This window comes from Salvelinus sp. IW2-2015, linkage group LG3 (assembly GCF_002910315.2).
Source record: "Salvelinus sp. IW2-2015 linkage group LG3, ASM291031v2, whole genome shotgun sequence".
Lineage (NCBI taxonomy): Eukaryota > Metazoa > Chordata > Actinopteri > Salmoniformes > Salmonidae > Salvelinus > Salvelinus sp. IW2-2015.
The window spans coordinates 27,490,112-27,517,706 of NC_036840.1; the positions used below are offsets into that span (position 1 = coordinate 27,490,112).

At 44.1% G+C, this 27,595-nt stretch overlaps 1 protein-coding gene across 2 annotated transcripts in view; it reads right to left on the reverse strand.

Moving 5' to 3' along the window:
* LOC111954048 (adhesion G protein-coupled receptor L3) overlaps positions 1-27,595 on the reverse strand; it is a 314,128-nt gene that overhangs the window by 108,882 nt on the left and 177,651 nt on the right. For both annotated transcript variants that reach the window (XM_023973590.1, XM_023973557.1), the window contains exons 7-8: positions 4,674-5,024; positions 1,257-1,360 (exon numbers count right to left, since the gene is read on the reverse strand). In XM_023973590.1, the coding sequence (XP_023829358.1) occupies positions 1,257-1,360; positions 4,674-5,024 (455 nt within the window). The remainder of the gene's footprint in view (positions 1-1,256; positions 1,361-4,673; positions 5,025-27,595) is intronic.

Consider the following 27,595-nt stretch of genomic DNA (forward strand, 5'->3'; position numbering starts at 1 on the left):
TCTTATCACCTAACCCTCCGGCCTCGCCGCTCTCTACTCCCTCTCGGCCTCCGGCTCTCTCTCTTCTCATCCTCCCTCTCGCTCGCTCTCTCTCTCCTCCTCTCGCTCGCATCTCGCTCGCTCTCGCTCGGCTCCTCCTCAATCGCTCGCACCTACCTCTCTCAGCTCGCTCTCTACTCTCCCTTCTCCTCTCGCTGCGCTCTCTCTTCTCTCTCCCTCTCCTCTTCGCTCGCTCTCTCTCCCTCCCTCTCCCTCCCTCTCTCCCTCCCCCTCCCTCTTTACCCTCCCCTCCCATCTTTCTTTACCTCCCCGCTCTCATCTTTCGCCTTCCTCTTTCTCTTTACCTCCTTCTCTTCTTTACCTCCCTCTCTCTGCTTTAGCTCCCTCTCCGCTTTACCTCCTCTCTCGCCTTCTCCCTCCTCTGCTACTTCTCGGCTTTCCTCCCTCTCTTGCTCTTTGCTTTTCCCTCCCTCTTTCCGGCTTTCCCGTCCTCCTCCCTCTCTCTCTTTACCTCCCTCTCTCTCTTTCCCTCCCTCTCTCTCTTTACCTCCCTCTCTCTCTTTACCTCCCTCTCTCTCTTTACCTCCCTCTCTCTCTCACTTTTTTTAGCCACCTGTGAATCCATATCCACAAAGCGCTGTTTGGTTAAGGGGCTGCGATTTGCCGCTCTGGAGTGGATTATAAGTGTTATTGCCCCGCATGCCTCGGGCTCCTCCGAGTTTTTTGAGATCCGATGCATTTCATAAACAGGGATAGTGATGCTACTAGTACTACTAGCGCTACTGTTGTAGCCCCAATAACCACATATCCTGTGAGTGCCACTCCATTATAGATTTATACACAGAATGCGTGGAGCTCTTCGAGTAACTCTCGTCCGGGGAATGAGATAGACCCCTCTGGGCCAAAAGAAAATGGCAGAATGGGGGGTGGGGGGGGGCACAATTGGGTAGTGGGTGTATTGGCCAACATTGTGAACTCAATGCAGTAGGGAGGAAAGTTTTCTAAGACAGCTGCTTTCAACTGTCGTCCTTGGGTCTATAGTGAGTGGACATTAATTGACTAAGTTCTTCTCAGCAGGGACAAAGAAAACCAGTGGAACACAGTGGCCATGTCCTAGAGGATGGGCGTAGTYTCCCCTTGGTCGAAAAAGTTTCCATTGTTGCCAAGTGAACAAGTGTGAATTGCCAAGCGCGAAGTGTGTGTCCATGCGCGAGTGTGCGTGCATCTGTAAGTAGGGACTCTTGGGGGCTCATTACCTTCTGGGTGATGACATTGACCCACGGGGACGTACAGTTGCTGAGGTCGGGCCCTTGGGGGTCCCAGTATCCTTCGGGCCCCATACACAGATACATGGCCACGCCTGTGGAAGAAAACAACACTCAGAGTTAGAGGCAATAGAGCATATAGCAAAGCTATCRCTGGAGATTATCGCTATGCTACCAACGACATTTACCGTGTTGGTAAGAAAACAAAGGTTGGTCCCCTGAACGTATGTCTGGAGGGGGAGAGTTGAGGGCAGAATTGGGGTTCAACGCTAATCTGAAGACCATGCTTCAGTTACCCAACAATCCCCCAGGGTAAAAAAAACTATTCCACTGCGAGACGCGTGTTTCGAAACAACTGTTTCTCYCAACCGCTTTGCCTGTATTTCCATTGTTCATCCTCATACAATCTGTTGGCGTTTGTCCGTATGAATGTGCATGTCACGACTTTGCCCCCGAAATATCAATTTCCCAATCAAACTACCATGTCCTTAAAACCAATTCAACTTAATGTTAAAATAAATATATTTGGGGGGGGGGGGGATGTGAAAAAATGAATGTCATCGACTGGTTTTATCATCTACACGCTAAATTAAATCATCTACATGTTAAATTAAGTCATTTATTTTTGTGGTAGCACTTCAGGGCCCACAGAGGTATATTGGATAGTGTGTGAATCTAGTCATTAAGAGTCGGCGCACCTCTGCATGTGTTAAACGGGTGCGACAGTTGAACCCCTGGCAAAAATACACCAAACTGTGTTCCAATTAAGTCGGAAATCCCGGAGTTCGTTACGAAAGGTCAATTAATGCTGCCTGAGGGAGACGACTGGTACTGACGGGGATGTGGAGTGGCGCGTGTGTGTGGCCTTTGGGTCACACAGGGCTTCTGAAAAAGGGTCAGTTAAAAATGGGACTTACGCCCCTATCAGCGCTTTTACTAACTCTGCGTATAAAACGGTGACTGCGTCTATATAAACTCACACTCCCCTATGGGCCCTAGTCAAAAGTAGTGCACTATGAAGGGAATAGGGTGCCATTTGGGATGCACAGSATTTGAAAAGGGACACAGATCGAGGAAAACAGGACAAGTTCATGTGGGCTATGCCATTGATAGTGTTTATATTCAATCTGTGTATAAACTGCAATTGTGTATTTATATTTTTAACTATCAACTCCATGACTGGGGAAGAAAAACACTAGTCTCCGATTGATACATGTCCATGGGGTATAGAGAGGAGGGGGAGACAGACTGCGAACATTAACTGATATCAACTTTGACTGACACACAATTTCCTTCCCAGTCCTCCTTGGACTTCCTAACGTTTGATGGGTTTATCAGATAGGCCTCAACCTGACAGAGTGAGAGATAAAGATGGCGAGAGAACGATAGAGTGAGAGAGACAGAGAGAGAGAAAGATGGTGCGAGAAATACATAAAAGATGGAGAGAGAGGGAGAGAATGTTGGAGAGAGGGAAAGAGAGATAGGGTAGGGTTTCAAGGAACTTTCAAAGACAGCCTGTGAGGAAACTCAAAGCCGTCCTCTACTTCGGTGGTTTTGTGTCCCGCTTGTTGTGCCGTACGCCGGAGGCGTTCGAGAGGCCACGTCGCGGGGACTGGTGTCGCCAGGTAATGATGAAAAGAAGGCGAGAGACAAGACGGTCCCCAAACCCGGTTGCAATACTTCTGGGCTTGTGATCAAAACGTATCTTAAAAATAGTAGCCCTGATCTAGGATCAGGACCCACTCCTTTCCATATAATCATATTCATTATGATCTAAACAGCAAAACTGACCCTATTTCAGCACTTCAATGTTGATACTTTGTGAATACGGGCCCTGAGCAGCACTGGGACACAACCACTGACACCCTTGCCAACATGGGCGCCATGTTACAACACAAATCTTCTAATACCTCGATACTGATCCTAATGGCAACATTCKCATGCATTTCTTCCATCTCTCTTTAATATCACTCTCTCCATGTGGATCTATGCTTACTATTGACTTCAAAACTATTTCACTTCATTTCAGAGGRGCCTGACCTTCTCGGATCTTAATATGTTGGTATCCATGCCTTTTGACCTGAGCCAACTGGTTCCAGTTGGCACAGGAGGAGACGAAGAAACGAGTGACGTGGCGCCTTACGAGCTACAGTAAGCGCCTGGTCCTCGTTAAAGAGCACACACACAACAACAGTTTAGTGTTCATTCATTTGGCTAATTGTTTCCTGGGATTGAAGAAGCGTAGGGGAGGATTCCACGTCTTGGTTCCATACGCCCTGTACCGTTGCCATCTTTAGCTTCTCTACTCTCAGCGAGTCGAACATAAGGCATGGGAGGATGCATACAAACAACAGAACATTCCTGTAAATAACATTCAGGGAAACATTCAGGGAAACATTCAGGGAAACATTCAGGGAAACATTCAGGCGAGCCAAACGTCACACTTCAATAGGCTTTCATAATGAGTTGAATATTGGTAGCCGTACAGAGTTGAGAAAATCAACGGCAGAATGTGTTTGACGACAAATTTCGGGAAAACTGAAGGGGGGGGGGTCACGATTAATTGAGTAAACTGCATGACTACATTTGGAAATTCACCCCCAGTGAGAAAGAGCAGATTTAAGGGGAAAGCTCTGCCTTTTATGATCAGCTCCATTCCTGAGGGGCCAATTCAGGAGCTTGCAGAGGATTCTGGTTTGTCTCRGAGGGCCAGACTCATGGCATCCTTATGCATAATGTTCAATATTCCATACAGTGGGTTCAGTTGGTAAAAGCATGGCGATAGAAAGGTTGTGGGTTTGATTCCCYCAGGGATCACTAATCTATTTTGGTGATACTTCAGACATTCCCTACGGTGCCTGGTCTACACAGTGCTTTAAGCAGTTGTTTGATGCCATAATTCACGTAAACATATGCAACACATATAACAATTAAACTGACATGTTTGTTGCACTGTCAGATAATTCAACCCCGGATAGTGAGCTGCTATATTTGACAACTACCAACTGTACATGACCCTAGTGTAGGCCTATAGTGGTCTATGTACTTTTACCAGGGCCCAGCGAATATGTCATTTCAGACGCAGGCTAGCAGGTTGACGTTTATTGTCATGAATCTTGTCCTYSAGGCAGAACTGAGCGATTTCCGCTTAATGGGCAAGCTGCAAAGTCAAAATTGGCTATATTGTAAAAATTTATGAAAACAAAAAATGACATTTTGGTCTTAACTTAAGGTTAAGCATTAGGGCTAGCAGTCTGGTTAAGGTTAGGTTCAAAATCAGATTTTACAACTTTGTGGGTGTGCTAGCTAGTCACCACTCTGCAGAGACGCCTCCAGGTCAAGAGTCATGACAATAAATGCCATCCTGKTGCAGGCTAACCACAGTATTAAGTAGAACAAACCCATTACCTATTGTTCCAGTTGGGCATGGTTGCCTGGTCACCAGTCCCTGTCTGGTCTTGGGCCAAGACACGTCTGACATGATCATGGGGTTACAGTACTCAATGCCYACGTTGGGGAGCTTGGAGGACGGGGACGACSTTGTGTTGCCCTCTGGGATATTTCCCTCTGCTGGCGGCAATGGCGGCGGCAGAGTAGTCGAGGTGGTGCGCGGTCGCTGGGCAACGGGGGTCGTCGCAGAGGCCCTGGTGGTTGTGGTGGAGCTGGTTGTTGGCGTGGTCGTCATGGAAACCGTCGCCGGTCGAGTTGTAGTCRGCGTTGTCGTGGTATCCATAAAAACGATCACAGACGATGACGATTCTGTAGCAAGAGAGATGAAAGAAAGAGAATCAGTAAACCGAGAAAAAGAAAAAAAAGAGTTGAGAAATAACAGCCTTCAAAATGGAATAGGGAAAGAGAAAAAAATAGATTCTGAGCAATGTATTTTCTTTATTTATTCAGTCACACTACATTTATGTCTGAGAGGCTAATTTATTTCAGGGTCAGCGCAAAAACACTCAGAGGGGTTCAATCGTTCCTATCTCCAGTGTCAGTTTAGGAGGAGATAGTTCAAACTGGATCAATTGGATCTGGCAGGTGTGGCTTGGTTGTGCAGGCTCAGTTTCTACTGAGGAGCTGGCAGACTCCCACAGCTAGGAACAAGTACACAGGCATCCATTTCCAGCTGTGTGTGTGAGTGTATGTGCGCGTTTGTGTGTGACTGCCTCTGATGCAGTTGTTGCAGACCCCTGTGTTGTTGTGGAGGCTTCTGTCACCCATGATGGACCATCTCATCCTAAATCGAGGACTACACTCCTCGGTATCAGACGGATGTAGCTACTGTAACACTGGACTGGCCTGAGGCTGCAGGGGAAACTTGGTGCTCTGCACTGTGCTGACCACTTTGTCTCCCATTCCATGTACCAGAACGTTGCCATTGGTGAGGACATGCTCACCTTTACTGTTAAGGTGAGGCTGCAAGGTTCTACCAACAAAATACAACCTAATATCTGGTACCCCGAAAACCATGGCCCTTCTGTATTTTACACCCTGAGGTAAAGGTAATGGAGTCTGTTGCACATGTTGTTAATGGTTGCAGTTCATACAAAGACTTCGGGTACGTGGCCTTCAGGCCTGCACTTAAGAGTAGTGCATAACAACTGACTAGGTACCCTAATGCAGGAGCCTAGCTGTGTGGAGAGAAGGTACTGCTGTGTTTCAGCCTTATGGAGGAGCTAGCTGCGTGGAGGAGAAGGTACTGCTGTGTTTCAGCCATTATGGAGGGAGCCTAGCTTGTGAGGAGAAGTACTGCTGTGTTTCAGCCTTATGGGAGGAGCATAGCTGCGTGGAGGAGAAGGTACTGCTGTGTTTCAGCCGTTATGGAGGAGCCTAGCTGGTGGAGGAGAAGGTACTGCTGTGTTCAGCCTTATGGAGAGCCTAGCTGCGTGGGGAGAAGGTACTGCTGTGTTTCAGCCGTTATGAGGAGCTAGCTGCGTGGAGAGGAAGGTACTGCTGTGTTTCAGCCGTTATGGAGGAGCCTAGCTGTGTGGAGGAGAATGTACTGCTGTGTTTCAGCCTTATGAGGAGCTAGCTGCGTGGAGGAGAAGGTACTGCTGTGTTTCAGCCGTTATGAGGAGCTAGCTGCGTGGGGAGAAGGTACTGCTGTGTTTCAGCCGTTATGGAGGAGCCTAGCTGTGTGGAGGAGAAGGTACTGCTGTGTTTCAGCCGTTATGGAGGAGCTAAGCTGTGTGGAGGAGAAGGTACTGCTGTGTTTCAGCCATTATGGAGGAGCCTAGATTGTGGAGGAGAAGGTACTGCTGTGTTTCAGCCGTTATGGAGGAGCCTAGCTGTGTGGAGAGAAGGTACTGCTGTGTTTCAGCCGTTATGGGGGAGCTAGATGGTGGAGGAGAAGGTACTGCTGTGTTTCAGCCGTTATTGAGGAGCTAGCTGTGGAGGAGAAGGTACTGCTGTGTTTCAGCCTTATGGAGGAGACTAGCTGCGTGGAAGGAGAAGGTACTGCTGTGTTTCGCGTTATGGAGGAGCCTAGATGTGTGGAGGAGAAGGTACTGCTGTGTTTCAGCCATTATGGAGGAGCCTAGATGTGTGGTGGAGAAGGTGCTTTTTGTTTCATTAAGTGTCCTTGCATCAACAACCTTTAAAAATGTTTGAATCCTTTATGACGTAATTTGATTTGTGGATTCAAAAAAGTATTTAAAATGTGTGCTTGTGTACATACCAAGCCTTTCTGCATAACAAGTCAATAACAGTATTGTAGCTGTGCCATTCCAGGGGCGGAGGACGAAGACAATGGTGTCGTAAATATGACATTGTTTTTCTTTGTCTCCCCGCGACGCGGATCAGCGATGTGTGGGTTCAACCCGCAGTCCCCGTGGTTATATCTGCGGGGCGGGCGGGTTTAGAGTCATGAAATATTGTGTGGATGAAGGTCYGGTGGGTTGAATAAAGAGAAAACGATACATACAAAAATTTATAAATGTATCGTTCGTGTACAACTTGTTTATTTATAGGCTACATTGTTTTTTTRCATTATTTTTAGGCTATCTGGCATTAGTGTGTAAGSCTATAAGCTTTAGGGCCTAAGTATACGCGTGCCTAACAGCCTACACGCTAATCGCCAAATGCTTTTGGGAATGGGCAGAAAAAGTACATGTCAATCTACAGAGGCAAAAAGGACAATGTCAGTGTTTAATTCAAGAAGAGAAAAGCTACAAAATGGAGAGTTGAAAATAAAGATAAGGGAAGGCCAGTAATGTCTGCTCCACGAAAGAAYCAGAGACGACAGAAAACTTGACTGATGTCAACTATACTGAACAAAAATATAAAACGCAACATGCTAAAATATCAAAGATTTGACTGAGTTACAWTTCATATGATGAAATCTGTCAACAACAAAAAAAGCCCTAATCTATGGATTTCACATGACTGGGAAAGCAGATATGCATTTGTTGGTCACAGATACTTTAAAAATAAAATTWAAATTGGCCTTTACAATGGGCCTCAGGATCTCCTCACGGTATTTCTGTGCATTCAAATRGCCATCGATAAAATGCAATTGTGTTTGTTGTCCGTAGCTTTTGCCTGCCGATACCATAACCACACCGCCACCCCGGGGCACTCTGTTCACAACGTTGACATCAGCAAACCCCTTGCCAACACGACCCAATACACATGGTCTGCATTTGAGACCGGTTGGTTGTCCTGACAAATTTTCTAAAACGACGCTGGAGTTGGCTTATGGTAGAAATATGAACATTCTGGCAACAGCTCTGGTGGACATTCACGGCAGTCAGCATGCCAATTGTGCACTCCCTCAATACTTGAGACATGGAAATGTGTTGAGTGACAAAACTGCACATTTTTGATTGACCTTTTATTGTCACCAGCACAAGGTGCACCTGTGTAATCATCATGCTGTTTAATTAGCTTATTGATATGCCACACCTGTCAGGTGGATGGATTATCTTGGCAAAGGAGAGATGTTCACCAACAGGGATATAAACAAATTTGTACACGAAATATTTTTGTGCGTATGGAAAGTTTCTGAGATCTTTTATTTCAGTTCATGAAACATGGGACCAACACTTTACATTTGCGTTTATATTTTTGTTCTGTGTAGATTGAAGCACTCATTTCATTCTATCGATTTATGAAAGACAAACCCACACTGCTCTTGCCAGTTTTACTGTTCTTTATTAAGCTTTACGTATTGTCCTCAAGGCCTTTGTCAAAGCTTTTGTCGGTTTTGTTGAATATTGTCGATTTATGACATTATTCTGGTGAGCAAGGGTTTATTTAGTCTTCTAGGGCAACATAATCACAGAAGATATGCTGCATGTATCTAATTATAGACAAGTTGACTAACAAATAGRCGACCAAAATGGCGGAAATTATAAGCAGAAACATTTAGGCAAAAGAAAATCCTGCACCCCGACAACAAATCATTCCGCCCTCTCAGAGCATTTTCTATATTAGCGGTCTAGGGTCAGGTGCGGGCCTCACTTTATCACAAAGTCGGGCAGTTATGGATGGGTTATTAGCAATTGCAGGGGTGGGTGACCAAACAGCTGACCCGTACACCACAAGCGCAGATACACATTAAAGATTCTCTTKTGATCTTGTTTCCCTGAGGTCTTGGGTTAAGGGTTTGATTCCACACACAGCCCCCCCCCCCACACACTTACACCTTAGCTATCACAAAGGCAAACACACCGTAGGCAGATCTACAAACACACACCCCCACCACACACACAAACAAACACACCCCTCTACATCATTACAATCCCCCATGATATGCTCATCAATCATTTCAGCTAAAGCCCACCTCCACTCTCCTCCCTCCCCTGCTCTCCCTGATTGCATTTAGAAACAAGCATCTTATGACTGTGTGGTCTAAGCTTAGCTGTAAATGGTTAGGGCCAGGATGGAAAGGTCAGGCCTCATAACACTCCAGCAAACAGTGGGAGAGGGCAGGCAAATCAATGACAACACACACACACACACACACACACACACACACACACACACACACACACACACACACACACAGAGAGGAAGACAAGAATAACACACACGTCCTCTTATAAGGGAGCTGTCCCTTTAACTCTCACCTTTGTGGCCATTATCTTGTGTCTTAGTGTGCCCCAGGATATAGGAGGTAGAACCCTAGGGAAACCTAGCTCTCTGGAGAATAGAGGTTAGTTCCCATAGCCACTCCGATGCGGCAATCCATTCCAAATGCAATCATGAAGCAGGCGTTTGCTCTCCTACAAATAGTTAAGTGCAGCAAAAGTGACAAGCATGATCGACGATGCTGATACCATCCTACAATAAAGGGGGATAATACAGGATGAAAACAGGGTCCTTTGTGTGGCCTGGCTGGTCTAGCGGTAATGCTGCAGCCTCTGGCACAACTGTCTACAGTGACAACCTACTACCCTTTGACACAATCTCTCTCCATCTTTTAACACTGTCATCCTCTCTCTCTAGRTGTTCCATAAAGTCAGAAAACACCTTCAAAAGTAAATAAAGTAGTACAGCGGCCTTTGTGTAAGTGTGAAGCATGTTACATTGACAATGTGTAAGCCTATGGTAGGGGTATTTATATCCAGCCTGGAGGTCCAGAGGTCTGGACTACTGTTGCTTTTCTGTTCTACCTGATAATTAACACCCACCTGGTGTCCCAGGTCTAAATAAGTCCTTGATTAAAGGGTAAGAATTACAAATCAGCAGTGAAACACATTCAGTGACATTCAACAACAAACAAAAGTATCCCGCTATTTGATTAAATATGTTTTTTTCTTTCTAGTGGTAAAAAACAGTTTCAAGGCTTTATTCTCTCCAACAAACAGTGTGTTGAAGTGCTTTTAAGATCCCTAGGTATCCGTCGACTGCTGTGGGGCTACTCCATCAATAAAGACTATCTTGACAGGCATCCTATTTAATCAAACTAACAGGAGGCACAGAGGCATCGTTTTCCCTAATCGTAATGAACATTTAATGGCGTCCTATAGCACTTTTGCCTGCTCACAAAACATACGTGCACATCATACGTAAACGTATACAGCCACTGTTAATAACACACATTGTGTACATGTGCACCCACCCACAKACGCACACACCCACCCACATGTGTCATATAACTCTTCTTCTACCCGCCAATCAAAAGAGAACGAACGCAGAAATAGGTGTAACATGTCTCCCTTCGGCAAAGACTTTACCATCGCCATCAGCAATGACAGTAACGCATTAACGTTAATCTGTGCTACAATGCACAACAGCTCCTTGCCTCCTTCCGCAGAAATGATCATATGGAGTGYTGGAGGGGAACATATCCCAGAGCACAACGTTACATCTACCTCACTTGTTCATGATGCTTTCTATTTARTCATCCATTTTTAAGGGATAGCGATGAGCATCTCTCAATATCACAKGCGAACACTTGGGTGGCTAGGCCGCTTTCAATTTCCCTTGAAACGCATTGTGAAGGACCTCTCTTGGCCTGAGGGTCTATGGTTATGTCCCAAATGGCATTCTATTCCCTATGTAGTGCACAACTTTTGACCAGAGCCCTTATAGGCCTCAGTGCTTTCAGAAAGCATCCATACCCCTTGACTTATTCTACATTTTGAAAATGTAATTAAAAAATGTAAATCACCCATCTACACACAATAGCCCAATTTGAAAATATTTTWGCACATTTTTTGAAAGAGAAATTCTGAAACAGCTCATTTACATAAGTATTCACACACCTTTGCTGGGACACTCCAAATTGAGCTCAGGTGCATCCAATTTCCTTTGATCATCCTTGAGATGTCACTACAACTTGATTGGAGTCCACTTGTGGCCAATTCAATTGTTTGGACYTGTCTATATAAGGTCCCACAGTGGACAGTGCATGTCAGAGTAGAAACTATACCATGAAGTCTAAGGAACTGTCCGTGGATCTTGTTTTGGTCACAGGTCCAGGAATGGCTGAAGAATTGCAACATTTAGCTGGGGCTAARGCTTCAGATAGCAATACTTGGTGATTTGAAAAGTCATAGTCAAATTGTTCAATAATATAATCGTTTTAGCAAAAAAWAWAWWTWATTTACAATCTGTAGAAACTATGAGAATAGAAAGGTTCAGTACTTTTGTGATGCATCAAAGCACAGTTGAAAAATATATGGCAAACAGAAATCCAATACGGATGGTGTTAAGAGAGATGGGAGGGATTGAATGGAGCTGATTGTTGGGACTAATAACAACAAGAGAACAAAAGTAAAATATACTGTGTCTGTAAAATGTATATAGGTTTAGAACATTTGTGAAACAGCACAGTTAAAAATATATTGCAAATAGAACTGGATGGACATCAGAAATAGATGGGAGAGGTTGAGGGTAGAGGAAGGATAGCACTAAAAACAAATGTTTATAGCATGTAAAAGCTGGAAGTAGAAACTTAAGTGTTGTTGTTCATTAGTTTACTCCAATTAGGGGAGGGGTGGTAGGATTAATGAAAAATAGTAAAATATATGTACAGTACCAGTCAAAGGTTTGGACACACCTACTCAGTCAAGGGCTTTTCTTAATTTTTACTATTTTCTACATTATACATTAATAGTGGATTCAAAAAAACGACACATATAGAATCATGTAGTAACCAGAAATGTGTTAAAAAAACTAAAGTGTTTTATATTTGAGATTCTTCAAAGTACCCACACTTTGCCTTGATGATAGCTTTGCACACTCTTGGCATTCTCTCAACCAGCTTCATGAGGAATGATTTTCCAACAGTTTTGAAGGAGTTCCCACATATGCTGAGCACTTGTTGGCCGCTTTTCCTTCACTGTGCCGTCCAACTCATCCCAAACCTTCTCAATTTGGTTGAGATCGGGTGATTGTGGAGGTCAGGTCATCTGATGCAGCACTACATCACTCTCCTTCTTGGTCAAATAGCCCTTACACAGCCTGGAGGTGTGTTGGGTCATTGTCCTGTTGAAAAACAAATTATATGCCACTAAGCCCAAACCAGATGGGATGGCGTATCGCTGCAGAATGCTGTGGTAACCATGCTGGTTAAGTGTGCCTTGAATTCTAAATAAATCACAGTCTCACCAGCAAAGCATCCCAACACCATCACACCTCCTCCTCCATGACTCACGGAGGGAAACACACATGCAGAGATCATCCATTCACCTATTCTGCGTCTCACAAAGACATGGCAGCTGGAACCAAAAATCTCAGACTCATCAGACCAAAGGATAGATTTCCATCGGTCTAATGTCCATTGCTCATGTTTCTTGGCCCAAGCAAGTCTTGTCTTCAATTCGACCATGAAGGCCTGATTCACGCAGTCTCCTCTGAACAGTTGATGTTGAGTTGTGTCTGTTACTTGAACTCTGTGAGGCATTTATTTRGGCTGTAATTTCTGAGGATGGTAACTAATGAACTTATCCTCTGCAGCAGAGGTAACTCTGGGTCTTCCATTCCTGTGGCGGTCCTCATGAGAGCCAGTTTCATCATAGCGCTTGATGGTTTTTGTGACTGCACTTGAAGAAACTTTTAAAGTTCTTAACATTTTCTGTATTGATTGACTTTCATATCTTAAAGTAACGGACTGTCATTTCTTTTTACTCATTTGAGCTGTTCTTGCCATAATATGTACTTGGTCTTTTACCAAATAGGGCTATCTTCTGTATACCACCACTACCTTGTCACAACACAACDGATTGGCTCAAACGCATTAAGAAGGAAAGAAATTGCACAAATGTACCTTTAAGAAGGCACACCTGTGAATTGAAATGCATTCCAGGTGACTACCTCATGAAGCTGGTTGAGAGAAGCCCAAGAGTGTGCAAAGCTGTCATCAAGGCAAAGGGTGGCTACTTTGAAGAATCTCAAATATAAAATGTATTTTGATTTGTTTAACACTTTTTTGGTTACTACATGATTCCATATGTGTCATTTCATAGTTTTGACYTCTTCACTATTATTCTACAATGTAGAAAATAGTAAAACATAAAGAAAAACCCCTGAATGAGTAGGTGTGTCCAAACTTTGGACTGGTACTGTGTGTGTGTGTGTGTGTGTGTGTGTGTGTGTGTGTGTGTGTGTGTGTGTTGTATAAATAAACTCAGCAAAAAAAGAAACGTCCTCTCACTTCCAACTGCGTTTATTTTCAGCAAACTTAACATGTGTAAATATTTGTATGAACATAACACGATTCAACAATTGAGACATAAACTGAACAAGTTCCACAGACATGTGACTAACAGAAATGAATAATGTGTCCCTGAACAAAGGGGGGGGGGGGTCAAAATCAAAAGTAACCCTCAGTATCTGGTGTGGCCACCAGCTGCATTAAGTACTGCAGTGCATCTTCCTCACTCATAGACTGTCACCAGACTTGCCAGTTCTTGCTGTGAGATGTTACCCCACTCTTCCACCAAGGCACCTGCAAGTTCACAGACATTTCTGGGGGAATGGCCCAAGCCCTCCAATCCAAGCGTCCCAGACGTGCTCAATAGGATGAGGTCCGGGCTCTTCGCTGGCCATGGCAGAACACTGACATTCCTGGCGCAGGAAATCACGCACACAAAAGAGCAGTATGGCTGGTGGCATTGTCATGCTGGAGGGTCATGTCAGGATGAGCCTGCAGGAAGGGTACCACATGAGGGAGGATGTCTCCCCTGTAACGCAAAGCGTTGAGATTGCCTGCAATGACAACAAGCTCAGTCCGATGATGCTGTGACACACCGCCCCAGACCATGACGGACCCTCCACCTCCAAATCGATCCCGCTCTAGAGTACAGGCCTCAGTGTAATGCTTATTCCTTCGACGATAAACACGAATCCGACCATCACCCCTGGTGAGACAAAACCGCACTCGTCAGTGAAGAACACTTTTTGCCAGTCCTGTCTGGTCCAGCGACGGTGGGTTTGTTCCATAGGCGATGTTGTTGCCAGTGATGTCTGGTGAGGACCTGCCTTACAACAGCCTACAGCCCTCAGTCCAGCCTCTCTCAGCCTATTGCGGTCAGTCTGAGCACTGATGGAGGGATTGTACGTTCCTGGTGCAACTTGGACAGTTGTTGTTGCCATCCTGTACCTGTCCTACCTGTCCCGCAGGTGTGATGTTCGGATGTACCGATCCTGTGCAGGTGTTGTTACACGTGGTCTGCCACAGCGAGGACTATCAGCTGTCTGTCCTGTCTCCCTGTAGCGCTGTCTTAGGTATCTCACAGTACGGACATTGCAATTTATTGCCCTGGCCACATCTGCAGTCCACATGACTCCTTGCAGCATGCCTAAGGCACATTCACGCAGATAAGCAGGGACCCTGGGCATCTTTCTTTTGGTGTTTTTCAGAGTCAGTAGAAAGACCTCTTTAGTGTCCTAAGTTTTCATAACTGTGACCTTAATTGCCTACCGTCTGTAAGCTGTTAGTGTCTTAACGACCGTCCCACAGGTGCATGTTCATTAATTGTTTCTGGTTCATTGAACAAGCATGGGAAACAGTGTTTAAACCCTTTACAATTTAGATCTGTGAAGTTATTTGCATTTTTACGAATGATCTTTGAAAGACAGGGTCCTGAAAAAGGGACGTTTCTTTTTTTGCTATACAGTCATATGAAAAAGTTTGGGCACCCCTCTGAGGCTGCATAATAATTTACTCTGTCGTCACAGAAAATGATCACAGTGGCATGCCATTCATTTTCTAATAAAAGCTGAGTACTGGGGTATTGTCCAGACAAAGATTTTTTGTGTAGCAATATTAAGTTGTATGAAATTAAATCAGATGTGAAAAATAGGCTATGCAAAAACCCTTGTCATTCTGTTGATTTGAATACCTGTAACTACTTAGCACTGATTAATTGGAACACACAATTGGTTTGGTGAGCTCATTAAGCCTTGAACTTCATAGACAAGTGCATCCAATCATGAGAAAAGGTATTTAAGYTGGCCAATTGCAAGTTGTTGTTCTCTTTGACTCTCCTCTGAAGAGTGGCAACATGGGGGCCTCAAAACAACTCTCAAATGACCTGAAAACAAAGATTGTTCAACATTATGGTTTAGAGGAAGGCTACAAAAAGCTATCGCAGAGATTTAAGCTGTCAGTGTCCACTGTGAGGAACATAGTGAGGAAATGGAAGACCACAGGCACAGTTCTTGTTAAGGCCAGAAGTGGCAGGCCAAGTAAAATATCGGAGAGGCAAAGGCGAAGGATGGTGAGAACGGTCAAAAACAGCCCACAGACCACCTCCAAAGACCTACTACATCATCTTGCTGCAGATGGTGTCACTGTGCTTCGTTCAACAATTCAGCGCACTTTGCACAAGGAGAAGCTGTATGGGAGAGTGATGCGGAAGAAGCCATTTCTGCACACACGCCACAAACAGAGTCGCTTGAGGTATGCAAACGCACATTTGAACAAGCCAGCTTCATTTTGGAATAAGGTGCGGTGGACTGATGAAACAAAGATTMAGTTATTTGGTCATAACAAGGGACGTTATGCATGGCGGCAAAAGAACACAGCGTTCCAAGAAAAACACTTGCTACCCACAGTAAAATTTGGTGGGGGTTCCATCATGCTGTGGGGCTGTGTGGCCAGTGCCGGTACTGGGAATCTTGTAAAAGTTGAGGGTCACATGGATTCCACTCAATATCAGCAGATTCTTGGCAATAATGTTGAAGAATCAGTCACAAAGTTGAAGTTACGCCGGCGCTGGATATTTCAAAAAGACAACGACCCAAAACACTGCTCAAAATCTACCCGGGCATTTATGCAGAGGAACAAGTACAATGTTCTGGAATGGCCATCCCAGTCCCCAGACCTGAATATCATTGAGAATCTGTGGGATGATTTGAAGCGGGCTGTCCATGCTCGGCAACCATCAAACCTAACTGAACTGGAGATGTTTTGTAAGGAGGAATGGTCCAAAATACCTTCATCCAGAATCCAGACACTCATTATAGGCTATGGGAAGCGTCTAGAGGCTGTTACTTTAGCAAAAGGAGGCTCTACTAAATATTGATGTGATTTTTCTATTGGGGTGCCCAAATTTATGCACCTGTCTAATTTTGTTTTGATGCATATTGCACATTTTCTGTTAATCCAATAAACCTCATTTCACTACTGAAATATTACTGTGTCCATCAGTTATTTGATAGATCAAAATTAAATTGCTGATCCAAACACCCAATTATTTATAAATGGAAATCATGGAAATTATCAGGGGTGCCGAAACTTTATCATACGACTGTATATATATAGGGGATTGGAAATGATGCAGGTAATTATATTGATGGAAGCTACAGTACAATCTATCTGCAATATTAAAGCTGATCTACCCCCCAATAAACAATTTTAAAAATGACATTGGTCAGGGATGTGACCAAGAACCCAATGACCACTCTGACAGAACTACAGAGTTCCTTGGCTGAGATGGGAGAACCTGCCAGAAGGACAACAGTCTCAGCACTTCACCAATCTTGGCATTATGGGGTAGTGGACAGATGGAAGCCACTCCTGAGAAAAAGGCACATGACAGCACGCCTGGAGTTTGCAAAAAGGCACYTGAAAGKCTCGAGAGCATTAGGCAATAGACTCTGTGGTTTCATGAGACAAAAATGTAACTCTTTGGCCTGAATGCAAAGCACTATGTCTGGAGAGAAATAGGCAAACTAATCTGTCGATGTGCCCTTGAGCAAGGCACTTATCCAGAGCGACTTACAAGAGKAACTAGGGTTAAGAGTGTCTTATAAATGACTAAAATATAAACATTTAAATGATTGGCAGCATTCAGGACGGCCAATTTAAATTCCCTGGGACCTTGTTAAGTCAGTATTTGTGATACCGTATTACGCTATTATCCCTTTCCCATTTTTTATTTACAGGCCAAATACTTAAAGGGCCAATCTGCACTGAAAACAAAGTAGACACCCCATCTCGGTTTTGGTAATAAGGCGGAGGTGTGGGCCTGGAGAAATGTATCACCTCAATTTCATAGACAGAGCTATGGATGCAATGACTGATCCATGATATCAAAATGATCATTTTAACCATGTTTAGYGGTTATACAGTGATTCRTTATATGTACAATGTGTACAAACATTGGAGTAAAACAAGCTTATCTCCTGSGTTCTGACAGGGTGTCAAAGTTAGCTCCTGAGGAATTAAGTTATATTCTTCAAGAATCCATGGGCATATCATTKATTTATAAGTCCAAAAATGGATGTAGCAACTACAGATTGCCCCTTTAATATTTCAGAGATATTTTCAAAGAGGAAGCAGGCAGCACATACCAACCATGACCCCAAACCCAGGTCAATGTTGACCAAGGAACAGACCCTCAAATAATAGCGTTTTCAAATTGCACAATAACACAATGAGACTATTGCTACCATGGCCATACAAAGATGAGTTCAKCACATAGCATAGTAGCAATGCTCCAATCGCAGATCTACATCTACATTTCGAATAAGAAGTAGGCCTAATGCTCTTCCAATGTCACGCAATGCTCCAAGTTGCCGATTCTTGTATAAGAGCGTTGAATTGTAAAACCCCTTTACGGAAAAGGATGAAATTAAGTGGTTGAAAATCTATCAACTATTCACAAAATTATGAAAGATTTAGTTGTGATCTTTCCCCTAGTTATAGGGCAACACTGAAATCACAGGCGGCAGGTAGCCTAGTAGTWAGAGCGTTGGGCKAGTAACCGATAGGTTGCWAGATCGAATACCCGAGCTCACAAGGTAAAAATCTGTCGTTCTGCCCCTGAACAAGGCAGTTAACCCACTGTTCCTAGGCCGTCATTGTAAATAAGAATTTGTTCTTAACTGACTTGCCTAGTTAAATAAAGGTCAAATAAAATAAATAAATCACAGTCACTACAMTAGGTTGTCTGAGAGACAGGAATTATGGTTAGAAAATTACTGGGCGCCTGGAATTATTACGCGGCAGGTAGACTAGCGGTTAGAGTGTTGGGCCTGTAACCCGAAATGTTGCTGGTTTGAATACCCGAGCCGACAAGGTGAAAAATATGCCGATGTGTCCTTGAGCAAGGCACTTAACCCTACATTTGCTCAAGGGGCACCGTACTACTATGGCTAAACCCGTAAAACCCGTAAAACAACACATTTCACTGTGACAATAAAACATATTTTATTTATATATATATATATATATATATTTATAAAAACCAGCACAACACCTAGTGAGTCATGAAATAAAATAATGGTTACATGATGACCAGCAAACTGCTTGGCTATTGGCTAATAAATTGCTTGGCTATTCTGAGTAATGTTGTTATGGATACGCTTATTCTAAAACCTGTTCCCACAGGCCGCTATAAGAGGCAGAAGAGGGCAGAGAAATAAAGAAAGCTCGACTATGTCCTTGAGCAAAGTTGTGTATTTTGCATGAAGCAATTACAGAAGGACAAACGGGTCAGTAGACACTCATGTTTTGGGAGAAGTCTCATCTCACCACCTTTACAAGGACATTTTGTTGTGCTCTGTTGGTTCCTCATTTTATCTAGGAGCAAAAAAATTAAGATCAGGGTTCAAGTTCAGCGGCTATGTGAATAGAAATGTTGTCTTCACTTTTTATTCTTAGAGGGAGTCATCCTTAACCTTATACATGGTTTCCTTGAATGCCTAAAACGTTCTGCTCAGAACAAAGAAACCAAAAATGGCCTTGGCGATATGAGTGTGGTGCAGGGCTTGAGTGACCTATTTACTTTTGCTATGTCGGTTTAGTGTTCCTATTTCAAGCTTCACTAGGTCAGTGAAACCTCAGAATGTTATGATTCAATTGMCCAAAAGACAAGTACACTTGGAGAGGAGAAAAATATTTTGAGAGAGATTTTTGTTTCAAAAGTAGTGTAGGATAAAAAGTAGGTTTGATTCTCTCCACGTCACCAAGTGGAAAGGATCTGTGTCTGCACTACATACTCTCACTACTGGTGTCCCCCAGGGCTCAGTTCAGGCCTTTTCCTCTTCTCTCTATACACCAAGTCACTCAGCTCTGTCATATCCTCACATGGTCTCTCCTATCATTGCTATGAGGACAACACTCCAATACTTTTCTCCTTCCCCCCTTCTGACACCTAGGTATTTCTACATGCCAGGCTGATATCTTAACTTGTCGACCCACCATGTCGACCCACCACCTCAAGCTCAACAAGACGGAGCTGTTCTTCCTCCCGGGGAAGGCCTGCCCACTCAAAGAAATCTTAATCATGGTTGATAACTCCACAGTGTTGCCCTCCCAGAGTGCAAAGAACCTTGGCCTGACCCTGGACAACACCCTGTCGTTCTCTGCAAACATCAAAGCAGTGACTCGCTCCTGCAGGTTTAAGCTCTACAACATCCATAGAGTACGACCCTACCTAACACAAGAAGTGAAGCAGGTCCTGATCTAGGCACTTGTCATATCCCATCTGGACTAATACAACTCGCTGTTGGCTGGGCTCCCCGCTTGTGCCATCAATCCCCTGCAACTTATCCAGAATGCTGCAGCCCGCCTGGTTTTCAACCTTTCCAAGATCTCCCATGTCACCCCACTCCTCTGCACACTGCACTGGCTTCGACGAAGCTCGCATCCACTACAAGACCATGGACCTATGGAGCAGCAAGAGGCACTGCCCCTCCCTACCTTCAGGTTATGCTCAACCCTACACCCCAACCCGTGCACTCCATTCTGCCACCTCCGGGCTCTTGACCCTCCCACCCCTACAGGAGGGCAGCTCCAGTTCAGCCCTGTCCAAGATCTACTCTGTCCTGGCACTCCAATGGTGGAACCAGCTTCCCCCTAATGCTAGGACAGCAGAGTCCCTGCCCATCTACTGAAACCCAACATTAAATAGAATACTTCAAATATTATCTTAAATAATCACCCTTCTCAAACTTTCATGAATCATCACTTGCACTTGACTCCCCCTCACCCCCTTCTAAACTCAGCAAAAAAAGAAACGTCCTCACACTGTCAAATGCGTATATTTTCAGCAAACTTGTGTAAATATTTCTATGAACATAAGATTCAACAACTGAGACAAACTGAACAAGTTCCACAGACATGTGACTAACAGAAATTGAATAACGTGACCCTGAACAAAGGGGGGGTCGAAATCAAAAGTAACAGTTAGTATCTGGTGTGGCCACCAGCTGCATTAAGTACAGCAGTGCATCTCCTCCTCAAGGACTACAGATTTGCCAGTTCTTGCTGTGAGATGTTACCCCACTCTTCCACCAAGGCACCTGCAAGTTCACAGACATTTCTGGGGGGAATGGCCCWAGCCCTCACCCTCCGATCCAGCAGGTCCCAGACGTGCTCAATGGGATTGAGATCCGGGCTCTTCGCTGGCCATGGCAGAACACTGACATTCCTGTCTTGCAGGAAGTCACGCACAAAACGAGCAGTATGGCTGGTGGCATTGTCATGCTGGAGGGTCATGTCAGGATGAGCCTGCAGGAAGGGTACCACGAGGGTGGAGGATGTCTTCCCTGTAACGCACAGCGTTGAGATTGCCTGCAATGACAACAAGCTCAGTTCGATAATGCTGTGACACACCGCCKCAGACCTCCACCTCCAAATCGATCCCGCTCCAGAGTACAGGCATCGGTGTAACGCTTATTCCTTCCACGATAAACGCGAATCCGACCATCACCTCTGGTGAGACAAAACTGCGACTCATCTGTGAAGAGCACTTTCTGCCAGTCCTGTCTGGTCCAGCGACGGTGGGTTTGTGCCCATAGATGACGTTGCCAGTGATGTCTGGTGAGGACCTGCCTTTACAACAGGCCTACAAGCCCTCAGTCCAGTCTCTCTCAGCCTATTGCGGACAGTCTGAACACTGATGGAGGGATTGTGCGTTCCTGGTGTAACTCGGGCAGTTGTTGTTGCCATCTTGTACCTGTCCCGCAGGTGTGATGTTCGGATGTACCGATCCTGTGCAGGTGTTGTTACACGTGGTCTGAAACTGCGAGGACAATCAGCTGTCCATCCTGTCTCCCTGTAGCGCTGTCTTAGGCATCTCACAGTACGGACATTGCAATTTATTGCCCTGGCCACATCTGCAGTCCACATGCCTCCTTGCAGCATGCCTAAGGCACATTCACGCAGATGAGCAGGGACCCTGGGCATCTTTCTTTTGGTGTTTTTCAGAGTCAGTAGAAAGGCCTCTTTAGTGTCCTAAGTTTTCATAACTGTGACCTTAATTGCCTACCGTCTGCAAGCTGTTAGTGTCTTAACGACCGTTCCACAGGTGCATGTTCATTAATTGTTTCTGGTTCATTGAACAAGCATGGGAAACAGTGTTTAAACCCTTTACAATGAAGATCTGTGAAGTTACTTGGATTTTGACAAATGATCTTTGAAAGACAGGATCCTGAAAAAGGGACGTTTCTTTTTTTGCTGAGTTTAGCTCTCACTTTGCTGATAATCATTTTGAAATAAACGTCTACCTACTATGCCTGTGATATGTGATTGTCCCATCTTGCCCCTGAGTGGCGCAGCGGTCTAAGGCACTGCTGCATCTCAGTGCTAGAGGCATCACTACAGACACTGGTTCGATTCCAGGCAGTATCACAACCGGCCATGATTGGGAGTCCCATAGGGCAGAGCACAATTGGCCCAGCACCGTCCGGATTGGAGTTTGGCCAGGGTAGGCCATCATTATAAATAKGATTTTTTTCTTAACTGACTTGCCTAGTTAAATMTAAWWWTWWTTWAAAGATGATTGTAAGTCTCACTGGATAAGAGCCTCTGCTAAATTACTAAATTGTAAAATATGGTACAAAGAACATCCAGCAAACTTCCAAAGGTGCAYAGTACAAATGATGTCAGAGGAAGGAGAAAACACGAAAATAGGAACAATTCCAAATGCTTTCTGACATGTTGACGTTTAATGGCAACATTTTTGCCAATATTCTTCAGCAGTAATCAAATGGATTGCAGCGGTTCTTCCTTTTATTATTAGAAACGCACCTATGACCATCGTTAAACCACCATCTTTAGTCCAATTTAAGAAATGCAGTTAAAACTGGAAACCCTCTCTATCCAGAACAAGAAAAAGTAGTTGTTTCAAATGTCAGAGGTCAATTGTTAACTTCAGCCAAACATTTGGGGGGGTCTTCAAATCTTGAAGACCACCCCCAAATTATTTAATTCATATAAAAACTAACCCCAATACCTTCCTCATCCTGCAGACTTCTTTACATGCTGCAGACTTCTTAGAAAACACCACTCCCTTGCAACACGCCATGACGCCTGCAGATGTTTCCACCTCAGACAGAGTTACGTGCCTCATTTCAAACCAGTCCTTCCTGGCTAATTAGTCTTTTCCTTTGTTTCTCGGGGCTTTACGGCAGTTACAATTAGATAAGCTAGACACTCGGTTTCAGGAATGGGCCCATTATTTTGAAATGAATCCACTTTTTATGACCAATCATTTGCATAACGGCGGTCTAGCCGCCTAGAAGACTTTACATATCGGTGAGATCAAAAGAAGAGATGTAGCCCTTGGGTTTGGAAGGAGAGCGAGCATAACAAGATAGGGACTTGGTCAGTGAACGGCTAAACTCAATAATCCTTCATTGTTAATATTTGAACTGTGTTCACACCTTTCTGCCTGGCTACGTGTTCTAGAGGTCTTGAAGTTCAAACTTCCCCTGGGATACACTTCAATCAATAGACAAGGTACTGTAAATCAGAATCAAGAAATCCTAAAGAAATGTTGTTTTTTTTTATAAGTATATACACTATTCATACAAAAGTATGTGGACACACCTTCAAATAGTGGATTTGGCTATTTCAGCCACACACATTGCTGACAGGTGTATAAAATCGAGCACACAGTCATGTAATCTCCAAAGACTAACATTGGCAGTAGAATGGCCTTATTGAAGAGCTCAGCATGGCACCTTCATAGGATACCACCTTTCCATGTCAATTCGTCAAATTTCTGCCCTGCCCCGGTCAACATTAACTGCTGTTATTGTGAAGTGGAAACGTCTGGGAGGAACAAGTGGTAGGCCACACAAGCTCACAGAACGGGACCACTGAGTGCTGAAGCAAATAAAAATTGTCTGTCCTCAGTTGCAACACTCACTACCGAGTTCCAAACTGCCTCTGGAGCTTCATGAAATGGGTTTCCATGGCCGAGCAGCCACACACAAGCCTGAGATCACCATGCGCAATGCCATGTGTCGGCTGGAGTGGTGTAAAGCTCGCCGCCATTGGACTCTGGAGCAGTGGAAACYTGTTCCCTCGAGTGATCAAACCAAATCAAATTTTAGTAGTCACATCCGCCGAATACAACAGGTGTAGACCTCACAGTGAAATGCATACTTACAAGCCCCTAACCAACAATGCAGTTTCAAAAAAATACAGAAAAGAAGAGATAAAAGTAACAAGMAATTAAAGAGCAGCAGTGAAATAACAATAGCGAGACTATATACAGGGGGGTACCGATACAGAGTCAATGTGTGGGGGCACAGGTTAGTTGAGGTAGTATGTACATGTWGGTAGAGTTATTAAAGTGACTATGCATAGATGACAAAAGAATCACGCTTTACCATCTGACAATGCAGCGTACAAATCTGMGTTTGGCGGGTGCCAGGAGACTGCTACCTGCCAAATGCATAGTGCCAACTGTAAAGTTTGGTGGAGGAGGAGCTTAGTTCCAGTAAAGAGAAATCTTAATGCTACAGCATACAATGACATTCCAGACAATTCTGTGCTTCCAACTTTGTGGCAACAGTTTGGGGAAAGCCCTTCCTGTTCCAGCATGGCAACGCCCCTGTGCACATAACGAGGTCCATACAGAACTGGTTTGTCGAGATCGGTGTGGAAGAACTTGACTGGCCTGCCAAAATKTAGTGGAAAGCCTTCCCAGAAGAGTGGAGGCTGTTATAGAAGCAAACAACCAGTCAAAAGTTTGGACAAACCTACTCATTCAAGGGTTTTTCTTTATTTGTACTATTGTCTACATTGTATAATAATAGTGAAGACATCACAACTATGAAATAACAGATATGGAATCATGTTGCAACTAAAAAAATGTGTTAAACAAATCAAAATATATTTTATATTTGAGATTCTTCAAAGTAGCCACCCATGGAATAACTTATAACATACTTAAATAGAACTTCAAATAAATAACTTCAAAAGTGCACACTCTTGGCATTCTCTCAACCAGCTTCATGAGGTAGTCACCTGGAATGCATTTCAATTAACAGGTGTGCCTTGTTAAAAGTTCATTTGTGGAATTTCTTTCCTTTTTAATGCGTTTGAGCCAATCAGTTGTGATGTGACAAGGTAGGGGTGGTATACAGAAAATAGCCCTATTTAGTAAAAGACCAAGTCCATARTATGGCAAGAACAGCTCAAATAAGCAAAGAGAAATAACAGTCCATCATTACTTTAAGACATGAAGGTCAGTCAATACGGAAAATTTCAAGAACTTTGAACGTTTCTTCAAGAGGAGTCACAAAAACCATCAAGCSCTATGATGYAACTGGCWCTCATGAGGACCYCCACAGGAATGGAAGACCCAGAGTTACCCCTTCTGCAGAGGATAAGTTTATTAGAGTTACCAGCCTCAGAAATTGCAGCCCAAAGAAATGCTTCAGGGTWCAAGTAACAGACACATCCCAGCATCAACTGTTCAGAGGAGACTGTGTGAATCAGGCCTTCATGGTRGAATTGCTGCAAAGAAACCTCTAATAAAGGACACCAATAAGGATAATAAAATTGACTGGGCCAAGAAACACAAGCAATGGACATTAGAGTGGTGGAAATCTGTCTTTTGGTCTGATGAGTCCAAATTTGAGATTTCTGGTTCCAACCGTCATGTKTTTGTGAGACGCAGAGTAGGTGAACGGATGATCTCCGCATGTGTGGTTCCCTCCTTGAAGCATGGAGGAGGTGTGATGGTGTGGMGGTGCTTTGCTGGTGACACTGTCCGTGATTTATTTAGAATTCAAGGCACACTTAACCAGAATGGCTACCACAGCATTCTGCAGCGATACACCATCCCATCTGGTTTGGACTTAGTGGGACTATCATTTGTTTTTCAACACGACAATGACCCAACACACCTCCAGGCTGTGTAAGGTCTATTTGACCAAGAAGGAGAGTGATGGAGTGCTGCATCAGATYACCTGYCRTCCACAATCACCSYACCTCAACCCAACTGAGAAGGTTTGAGATGAGTTGGACTGCAGAGTGAAGGACAAGCAGCCAACAAGTACTCAGCATATGTGGGAACTCCTTCAAGACTGTTGGAAAAGCACTCATCAAGCTGGTTGCGAGAATGACAGCGTTGCACGGTCTTGGAATCAAGGCAAAGGGTGGCTACTTTGAAGAATCWAAAATATATTTTGATTTGTTTAGCAATTTTTTGGTTACTACATMATTCCATATGTGTWATTTCATAGTTTTGATGTCTTCACTATTATTGTACAATGTAGAAAATAGTACAAATTAAGACAAAACACTTCAAGGAGTAGGTGTGTCCAAACTTTTGACTGGTACTGTAGGTGCATAAATTGGACCATATTGCTGTCCTGCCTGCACAATCGAAATAACGAGTACTTTTGGGTATCAGGGAAAATGTATGCGAGTAAAAAGTACATTATTTTCTTCAGGAATGTAGTGGAGTAAAAGTAAAAGTTGGAAAAAATATAAATAGTAAAGTACATTTACATTTACATTACATTTACATTACAAAGTACAGATGCCCTTTAAAGGACTTTTACACCACTGATGCTACCACTTACATAACAGGCACTTTGACTGAGCAAGGCTCCACGTGGTGATTCATTGATTGACGTAGAGTATGTTGAAGCGTTTATCATTATATGATTTGTTGAACTCGTTTTTCATTAACTGCATATTACATATTGTTTTACATGAATATCACAGTACCTAAGTAAACGTTAGATCCTCAAAACATCAGGTCAAAAGCAAAGCCTACGACGTACTTATAAGCAAACTAAGCCAGTTATATGCATCACAACACCCATTCATACCAATAAAACGGCGCTCAACGATACACCAAACTATTTTTGCTGTCTCAATTCATCCTCTCTCTATAATGACAATTCTTGCAGCGGTAAGCCATACACACCCTTCGATGTGTTTTGGTCACACGATCCCCCCCAGAATGCTGTGCATGTAGTGGAGCTGGAAGGTAAATGATGATGTTGTTTAATGAGCCTTTTGTGGCAGGCCCACAAATCGGTCAGTGGGTCTCCGTGGTATATTTTGCATCGACACATTCGGTAAAACCCTGATATCATCTGACGTGATGAGGTCATAATGGATAGAGGCTGGGTGTTGTTGGGTAATTAATTCCTCATCCCGGCTCCCCGAGACTAGAGAGGTCAGCTGTAGAGGTCACATGTCACTGGGAGAAGGCCATATGCACTGGTACGTGGTCGCACACGCTTGCACACACACACACACACACACACACACACACACACACACACACATCCCCTCTCGCCCACGCAGCTTCTTCCGTACATACTTATTAAGCTACAAGGATATTCTCAAGCACACCTGGGTGCACACACCTATTGTGCCTGTGCACACGCACACACAGACAGTGGTACAACAAACAACAGTTTCCTGTCAAGCCTGAAATGAGGGGTGCTGAGAGCTCACCAGCTCCTTCTCAGGGCCAGAGACAGTCAGGCTTCTGTTGCACTGCACTGTCAAAATGACCGTTGAGTGGTTGAAAGGAGGGCGAGAAGGAGGGGAGTGAAGGGGGAAGAAGAGATTCACAAGGAGGACACATTGTCTCGCTCCCGGGCAAAAAGCCTGGGGTTTGGATTTGAACATTGTCAACCGACAGAGCTGGGGCCGATTGGATAATAAAAAGCCTCTCAGCTAGAACTCCAACACTGCTGATAACAAGCTGATTCAGACTCTTCAAAGGAAACCACAGTGGCCCAGATCAACTCTACTGATAACTCCGTTTCGGTCGGGACTGTCATAGTTCATTCAGGGCAATTTTCGGTGCCAGACGAAGAGTTAGCTTAAGTTGCAAGCACGACATCGGAAAAAAAGATGCTAAAACAACAAAGGCAGAGATGAGACGATCGTCTCTGCTTCTCTTCTAGGCACAGAATATTTTGACGTTTTTTTTGTGCGTGTATCAGGGGAGATGGATGGGGTGGTGTTAGGCTTAAGTGAAGAATCACCTGTCATTCTCTGGAACCACACAGGTGAGCTGTGTATGATTTCTGGATCATGATACAGACTGATTTAGATGATGAATGGCTCCTCTGGTTGAGAACAGAAAACATACACCACGTGATGCATAAATTCCACCACATGAATTGAATGTCTATATGCCACGTTTCGAACGGCTGATATATCA